The sequence below is a fragment of the Saccopteryx bilineata genome, chromosome 1 (genome assembly GCF_036850765.1).
Source record: "Saccopteryx bilineata isolate mSacBil1 chromosome 1, mSacBil1_pri_phased_curated, whole genome shotgun sequence".
NCBI lineage: Eukaryota > Metazoa > Chordata > Mammalia > Chiroptera > Emballonuridae > Saccopteryx > Saccopteryx bilineata.
In genome coordinates, this window is record NC_089490.1 from 10,203,657 (window position 1) to 10,212,912 (window position 9,256).

At 41.8% G+C, this 9,256-nt stretch overlaps 1 protein-coding gene across 1 annotated transcript; it reads left to right on the forward strand.

Annotated features, from left to right (window-relative positions):
• The first annotated feature begins 4,763 nt into the window (after nucleotides 1-4,763).
• On the forward strand, nucleotides 4,764-5,688 carry LOC136319151 (cylicin-2-like). Its single transcript, XM_066252550.1, has 2 exons — nucleotides 4,764-4,770; nucleotides 4,853-5,688. The coding sequence occupies exons 1-2, from the start codon at nucleotides 4,764-4,766 to the stop codon at nucleotides 5,686-5,688; spliced, it is 843 nt and encodes a 280-aa protein (XP_066108647.1).
• Nucleotides 5,689-9,256: the final 3,568 nt, after the last annotated feature.

Below are 9,256 nucleotides of genomic sequence, written 5' to 3' on the forward strand. Positions count from 1 at the left end.
AGAAACTAAAAACTTTACACCTGAGTTTAGTAGGGAATGGAGGAGAATGAAGGAATTCAGAGAAAGAGGATACATAAAGGTCAGTACTGCAGATTTCGTAAAAGGAGAGATTGTAACAGTCGCTGGAGGTTGATAAGTTTACATTCTTCAAGGGGCTGAGATGGGAAAAACAAGAAGATGACAAAACCACTCCTAAACCTTTACCTTGAACAGGGCTCCACAGGCACAAACACAGGGCTGGGGCTTCCTCTCTAAGAAGAACATCTCTGTACCTATATTCAAGAGCCTGTGACCAAGTCACACTTGTGTTTTTACTTTACCAACATCTGCAGTAAGATCATAACCTTACCCTCACACTGTTACTTCCCTGAACTACAGTATTTCTTTCTTAGTTCTTACAGGGCTCCATCGCTGCGAACACTGAGGGAACGCAGTGCTCACCCCTCCCATTCTGTGCTCATTGCCACGTTGTTCATCGTGTCAGAGGGAAAGCCTGATCAACAAAAATAACGAAGAGAGGAAAGTTCTCCCAGCAGATGTTTAAATGCTTAGCAGCAAGGGGAAATCAGTCCGTATTAGAGGAAAAAATGTAAGGACAGACAAATAAAACATGCACACACACCAAAAAAACCACTGGATGGTTTCAGTGCTGTGGACTAAGAAAACCAATAAAGCTGTAAAACGGTCCTTCCACTCTCTGTCCCATGTCCAGACCCACCACACTGACACTGCAGGAAAGTAAAGGAAATTGACCCCATAGGTTTCAGGGTCCCCAAGGCAGGGGAGGGATAGAGGTTTTGGTCCTCTCTGAAGGTCTCGTGTCCAGTGTGCCTCTGCAAATACCTCAGGTGAGCACTAACACCCTTAAACTGAAAGGTATTCTAACGTGTTGTGTCGAGTCCTTTCCCAACAGCGTCTTTGGCGCCCGCTGGTAAGTTCCTCCCCTGTCTCCCCATTCTAGTGTCCACAGGTGCCCTAAGTAACTGAGGAAACATTTTTACACTATTTATAACTCTACCCAGGCAATCTATCTTTCAATAATCTTCTCAGCAGTTCTCCTTTTCAGTCTATTATATATCTCTGTTCATTTTAATTGTACACTCTAGCCATTTCCCACTAAGTCATTATCAACTCCATTGTGTTGTATTTTCCCACTTTCTCAGTTTAATTCCTGAAGACTCCAGACTTCAAGGACCTTTTACCTAAACCTCAGTGTTGGATACACCTTCACCAATTTTACATTATTGGGAAAACCAATGAATTGCCTTAAACAATGCAAAGAAGGGTGACGTCACGGAAATGGTGCCGTGAGCAGCGCGTCCGACAGATCTCCCCAAAATCTCAACAAATTTATCAAACAGAAACAGAAAAATTTATCCTCGGAGCATTCCGGAGTTCCACACACACTGAAAGCCAAAGGACTGTTATCACTTGAATCTGAGAGATGGATCAGAGCTGATGGTGTGAAGGAAGCTAACTACCGCACGGACGTTCATTCAAGCCAAGGAGGGAGTACGCCTGTGGTGAGTCAACCCACGCGTGCAACTGCCCGCCCACACTCGGGAGCGGCAGCCTGGGCTCTGGTGGCCGCCAGCGTGCCCTGAGAAACCGTGCGCGCGACCCGTGCCGCGGTCCGGAGAGTCCCCAGCCACCGGTGTGCCCTGAGAAACCACGCACGCACAGTGCCGCAGTCCGGAGAGTCCCCTGCCACCAGCGTGCCCTGAGAAACTGCGCGCGCCCCGTGCCGCAGTCCGGTGGCAGAGCAAGCTCCCTTACACCACCAGCGTCCCCAGTGGCCCGCGCACTGCGAGTGAGGGTCCCCAGCCACCGGTGTGCCCTGAGAGACCGCGCCCGTGTGTCCCATGCCGCAGTCCGGGAGGGGCTCCAAGGCTGTTTTCCCCATTCCGGAGATTCTCTCTGTGGGCGGGGCACCTCACCCAGCCATTCAAGCTAACAATCAAGCATTGGGGGAGGGGCACGCAGGCAGCCTAAAATACTTTCTGGAGCACAGCTGTGGATCCAATCACTGAAATTAGCTTAACCCACGAAATCTGCCCACCCACGGGGCTCTAATTGATAGGATCTCTCTCAGTTCAGCGATCCAAGACAAGAGGCGTGATATTTTTCAGTGCCTCTCGCTAAAGGGGCGGGGGCAACTTCTGATTGACAGAGCCTCCATATTCAGGGATATACGCTAAAAAGAGGGACTTGGCAGATATTAAGATCTATAGAGCAAGCAGCAACTAGTGCCTCTTCTTCCCAGCCAAAACAGGCTACAAAGTGTGGAAAGCCTGGGTTGAGTGGTCCAACTGAATGCTAGGCGCTGAACAGTCACCTTGACAACAATTGACTCCCAGCCCCATCTGATTATGCTGGAGGCTCTGACTGCCAGAGCCTTACCCAGAGCCTTGCACTGAGTGGGGATAGAGTGGGGATTTCCCAGTTCTTTGAGCCTCTTACTCCCCAGACAGAAGCAGTGGCAGCCTCATAACTGGATCACCAGGCTGCTAATTCAGGAAGGGGAGACTAGGAGAGAGACTCCAGGAAAGCAAACTCTCTCATTGTTGGACCCTGCAAACGCCAAGAAGCCTTGACTACCAGTGAGACTAAAGCCAATTATATGACATTGCCATAGAATCCCATCAACTGCAAATCCCTACCTAAGAGTGACACAGGGGCAGAGCCGGGGGTACAGAGTCACCGACCAGGAAGAGGGAGAGAAAAGAAAAAGGAAGAAGTTAACCTCTCAAAATCAAGAAAAATCCACAGACTTTATAACTTGTTCCACTAATTCTTCATTGTTGTTGTTTCTTTCTTCTATCTTATTGCCTTTATTATTATTTCTATTTCCTCACCTCGGTCCTTTTATTCTCTGCCCATCTTATGCTTCCCTTTTCTTGAACTACACTACCCATGAGTGTTACATTTTATTTCTTTTCTTCATCCTTACTCTCCTTTAGGGTTACACTCCAAAACCCTTAACTCTCACTCTCTCCCCTTTTGTCTCTTTTTCTCTTCCGTTTTTTCTTCCTTCGTCTCTCTTTTTCTTTTTTCCTTTCTATTCGTTTCTTCTTTTCTCCTTTTACTTTTCCTCCCATTCAATCCTCAATCATGAAAAAATTATTTAATTTGGGACTCAAGGTTTTTTTGGGTTTTTTTGTTTTGTTTTGCTTTTGCTTTTTTTTTTTCATTTTTCTGAAACTGGAAACAGGGAGAGATAGTCAGACAGACTCCTGCATGCACCCGACCGGGATCCACCCGGCACGCCCACCAGGGGCAATGCTCTGCCCACCAGGGGGCGATGCTCTGCCCATCCTGGGCATTGCCATGTTGTGACCAGAGCCACTTTAGTGCCTGAGGCAGAGGCCACAGAGCCATCCCCAGCGCCCTGGCCATCTTTGCTCCAGTGGAGCCTTGGCTGCGGGAGGGGAAGAGAGAGACAGAGAGGAAAGCGCGGCAGAGGGGTGGAGAAGCAAATGGGCGCTTCTCCTGTGTGCCCTGGCTGGGAATCAAACCCGGGTCCTCCGCACGCTAGCTTTTGCTTTTGTTTTTGGTTTTCCTTTGTTTGTTTGTTTTTGTGGCATTTTGGGTACTTTTTACATTGCTTTTTAACTCACTAGCATTCCTCCCAACCCAAGGTCTCTGTTGTAGTTAGTCTTCGCTCCACTTAATACAACAGATTTTTACTTATTATTTTTATTTTTTTCTTCTTTCCCTACTCCCTTTTTTGCCCCTTGAACTCTTCACTCCAAATCAGGCCCTCCGTTATAGGCAGTTTTTGTTCCATTTAGCATAATATAATTCACAGGTCATTATGATATTTCCCTAAGGAGGGGAGAGGAGGGGAAGAGAAGAAAGAAAAAAGGGGGAAATAATAAATTATTACTGTTTTTTTGTGGAGTGTTTTCCTTTTTTTTCCTTTTTATTCTTTATTAATTCTAATTAATACTATCAACAAAACCACCCTCAGATACCAATAAGAAAAAGGAAATCGAATATTATGGATACAAAAGAAAGAGAGGTAACACAAATAGATGTGGAAAAATCTATGGAGAAAAGATTTAACATATTGGAAGCCTTGGAGCCAAATGACAGAGAATTTAAAATAGAAATCTTAAAAATACTCAGATATATAAGAAAACACAGAAAGGCAATTTAAATCATAAAACAACTCAACGATCACAAAGAATATATTACCAAGGAAATTGAAACTATAAAAACAAATCAAACAGAAATGAAAAACTCAATTCACGAGCTCAAAAACGAGGTAACAAGCTTAGCTAATAGAACAGCCCAGATAGAAGATAGGATTAGTGAAATAGAAGACAAGCAACTTGAGGCACAACAGAGAGAAGAAGAAAGAGACTCAAAAATAATAAAAAACAAGAAAGCCCTACAGGAATTGTCTGACTCCATCAGAAAGAATAACATAAGAATAATAGGTATATCAGAGGGAGAAGAGAAAGAAAATGGAATGGAGAATATACTCAAACAAATAATAGATGAGAACTTCCCAAGCCTGTGGAAAGAACTAAAGCCTCAAATTCAAGAAGCAAACAGAACACCGAGTTTTCTTAACCCCAACAAACCCACTCTAAGGCACATCATAATGAAGATGACACAAACCAATGACAAAGAAAAAATTCTCAAGGCAGCCAGGGAAAAGAAGAATACAACATATAAAGGAAGGCCTATTAGATTATCATCAGATTTCTCAGCAGAAACTCTACAAGCTAGAAGAGAATGGACCCCAATATTTAACAATGCAAAGTAAAAGTGTCTGATTTAAAAAAAATTACAACAGAGAAATTAAGATATGAACTATGCACCTTTATCATATGCTTTGTTATAGTTTCAGGTAATGTGAGAGATTTAAAGACAAAGGCAGGAAGCGTTACTACAGAATCAAGGGAAACTGTGCTGAAACAGGATACTCATCTGAACGTTTGGGCAGTCCCCTCACAGAGTACCCAAAGCGGTCCTAAAGACCAGCATAAACAAAAACTAAGTGGCCCTGAGGAAACCAGTGAAAAGCAACCAAACCGGAAAACTGGAGTGAAAGTTGAAGAGCTTCCTGAGAAAACTCAGGTTCAGAAAGAGAAGAGAGAAGAAAAAGACAAAGGGAAAGATACAGAGAAGGACATGGACATGAAAAAGGAAACAGATAAGAGCCATTTAAAAAAAGGAGATGGTGAAAGTGATAAAGATAGAAAAGGGGAACAAAAGGTGATCATGAAAGTAAAGGGGGATGATGAGAAGAAGAATAAAGACAAGAGAAATGAAGACAAGAAGGAGGACAAGAATGTGGAAGAGAAAAAACACAAGAAAGAAAAGGACAAAAGAGAGGGAAGTGTCAAGGAGGGAGATGGGGACAAGACAGGGGACAAGGAGGGATATGAGGATAAGACAGAAAACAAGGACAAGACAGGGAACAAGAAGGGAGATGAATACAAAACAGGGGACAAGAAGGAAGATAAGGATGAGCCAGAGGACAAGGAAAAGAAGGGACATGAGGACAAGACAGGGGACAAGGACAATAAGGGACATAAAGACAAGACAAAGAACAAGGTCAAGAAGGGAGACAAAAATAAAACAGGGGACAAGGGCAAGAAGGGAGATAAGGACAAGAAGAAGGGCAAAGACACAAAAGAAGATTCTATGAAGAAAAAAATGATAATGCGAAGGTAGATGAGAACATCAACAAAAACATGAAATAAAAAAGACAGTAAAAAAAGGTCACATTAAAGAAAAATTATACTAGTTTTTACAAATTAGCAAAATAGAATTATACAATTTTACTCCAACACATCAACTTCAAAACCAGCTCCCCATCTTTATGGTAAAATGATAAACTCCTTACAGATTTTAGTCACAAAATTTCTTTTTCATTGCTTGGAATCTTTGCAAAAGACCCGTTAGAAGTTTCATCTTTTGAAGATCTTTCAGTCTCAAATTTCAGCTTCCCAATGTGAGTTTTTCAAAATGTATGTTTCTAATGTATTTTGTCAGAAAATACAATTTTTCTGAATAAAGCTCTAATTATAGAAATGTGGAGTTATTTTTCTCAAAGAAGTATGGCATATCCCCTTTTAACCAAACAACTACTTTTAGTCCCTACTAAGTGCAATAACCAATAAATATGAATGAGAACACTAAAATGTTAAAAATATGAACATCAAACCTGACCAGGTGCAGTCTCTAGAACATCGACCTCAGAACCCAAGATCAAAACCCCAAGATCACCCACTTGAGTGCAGGCTCATCCAGCTCAAGTGCAGGCTTACCAGCTTGAGTGCAGAGTCACTGGCTTGAGTGTGAGGTTGCCGGCTTGAGCATGGGATTATAGACATGACCCCATGACCAGTGGCTTGAGCCCAAAAGGTCACAGGTTTCAGCCCAAGATCACTGGCTTGAGTCCAAGGTCACTGGCTTGAGCCCAAGGTTGCTGGCTTGAACCCAAGGTTGTTGGCTTGAGTAAGGTATCACTGGTTTGGTTGGAGTATGAGAAAGCAGTCAATGAAAAACTAAAGTGCTACAACTATGAGTTGATGCTTCTCATTTTTGGAATCCATGGGAGTCTGAAAAGACCAGAGTAACAGGCTTTATTGAAAGGAAGAAAGAAACCCTGCCGGGTACTTCTCCAGGGAGAAGGACACCAGTTATAGATTAGGGGCAAATTTTATAGTGTTTTGGGAGAGCCTGAGGTTGTACTGAGTCAAAAGTTCTGGTATGTTCTCTTTTACAGTTTTACAGTTTTTGCTTCCTGGAACACTCCTTCTTGAGGTGGTTGATCAGCTTACTGGAACTCTTCTGCCTCAGGGGCGTGGTCAGACAGCCAGGTGGGACAACAAAAAGGCAGTTGGAGTTCTGGTAAATTCATATAGCTATCACTCATCTCTCTCCCTCTCTCTTTCTCTCTCTCTCTCTATCTCTATCTCTTCCCTCCTTCACTTAAAAAATATGAACATCAAAACATGATTCAGAGCAGTAAATACAATAAGAAAAACTCAGAAGAGGAAGATCTCTTTGGATAGAGATAATCCATGAAGGACGTGGATAGGCAGTAGAATTTGAGCTGGGAATCAGGAAAGGTCAGGTGAGATTTGTACACTATTTGAGGTTCCTGGATTATTAATTCCTCTGCAAGACTATAAACCCCCTGAAGGAAAAGCTGTATCTTACTATTATCTCCATCCTCGTTGCCTACCACAATAATTACTACATTTAATTGTCCGGAATAAGAAATGAGGAAATTTTAAAAAAAAAAAAGCTACTACATGGAAAATGTATTCTAACAGTAGAGTAGAGCAGAAAATTCACATGCAGTAAAATTTCCTGAGCTATAGTCTCCATACTGCCACTGTTGTGCGAGATGATTTCAAGTGGCACCCAAGTAAAGATTTTAAGAGTGGAATTTAATGTTTTACTTTTATGTGAATTAGAAAATATATATCCAGTTCATCAAGCCCATTACTTTGGAGCTGTTATGGGTTATGATAAGACTAAGTGAAAGGTGAATCAATTTAAAGGAAACTACTAAGTGAAAAATAGTACAGGTTGCATTGTAAGATGGCAAAAATTATGACAGATGGCGGGATCCAAATGGTTGAACATTGAAAAACACTGAGGGTATTAGAAGAAGGTAAGGTTGAAATAAAAATTAAAAACAACAGGGTTCTGGAGAAACTTGAGCTTTTATTTCATTTATTTGATAAACAACAGAGATATAAGCTGGGTTGTCTTTCAGAAAGAGTAATCTGGTTGCTTGGACATGTGAAATGACTGGAGATCAGTTAGGAAACTATTATAGCAATATAACTCTTGCCTTGAAAAGACAAGAGCATAAACTCTCATTGAGGCAATGAGAATAAAATGAAAATAACAGACGTGAGATCCATTTCAAAAGAGAAACAAGCTTAACTTTGACAAATCGTTGAATGTGTGTGTGTGTGACCTGGAGAAACTCAGAGATGACTGCAAGGTTTTGACCTTTGGCAGCTGATGAATATGTTGGAATCCATGGGAGTCCGAAAAAACCAGAGTAACAGGCTTTATTGAAAGGAAGAAAGGAACCCTGCTGGGCACTTCACCAGGGAGAAGGGCACCGGTTACAAATTAGAGGTCAATTTTATAGTGTTTTGGGAGAGCCTGAGAGAGTACTGAGTCAAAAGTTCTGGTATGTTCCCTTTTACGGTTTTGGCTTCCTGGAATTCTTCTCCTTGGGGCGGTAGATCAGCTTTCTGGAACTCTTCAGCCTCAGGAGCGATTATCCAGTAAGTAAGGGTGAGGTCAGGCAGATAAGTGGAACATCAAAAGGGCACTTTGGAATTCCTGGTAAATTCACGTATCTATCACTTCTCAACTCTGTGGTATGATAAAAAGGAAAAGAGGTGGGGGGAAAAAAGGGTATGGGGTTCAGGAAGGAGGCTTGTCTCAGGCCATCTTCTGGAGCTACTTCCTGCTGTTATCCCTACTGGGGGCCTTCTTCGTGAACACCCCCCAGTGTAGTTAGAGTAGGGGTTGTAAAAGCATTTGATTGTAGGTAATCCTGAAGATTTCTCTCATTTGAGCCTGCAGGAACTTGATAAGGAAAGAGGAAAGCATTAATATTAGGCACAAAATTAGGATTGGTCCTATAATTAGTGCTAGCATCGAGAACAGTGGGTTTTTCCAATTTTCTGATTGGCGAAGGTCTGCATGTGGTTCTGTAAGAAGAACCACTTCCTTGTTCTATTAATTTTTTCTATAGTTTTTCTGTTCTCTATTTCATTTATTTCTGATCTGATTTTTATTATTTCCTTTCTTCAGCTGGTTTTGGGTTGTCTTTGTTCTTCTTTTTCCAGTTCCTTAAGGTGTGAAGTTAAGTGGTTCACTTGGGCTCTCTCTTGTTTGTTCATAAAGGCCTGAAGTGATATGAACTTCCCTCTTATCACTGCTTTTGCTGCATCTCATAGATTCTGATATGCTGTATTGTCATTTTCATTTGTCTGTATATATCTTTTGATCTCTATGCTTATTTCTTCTTTGACCCATTCATTTTTTAAAAGTATGTTGTTTAGTGTTCACATTTTTGTGGGGGGGGGTCTCTTTTTTGCAGCTGAATTCTAGTTTCAAGGCTTTATGATCAGAAAATATGCTTGGTACAACTTTGATTTTTCTGAATTTGCTGATATTATTTTTGTGGCCCAACATAAGGTCAATTCTTGAGAATGATCCATGTATACTGGAGAAAAATGCATACTCTGTCACTTTGGGA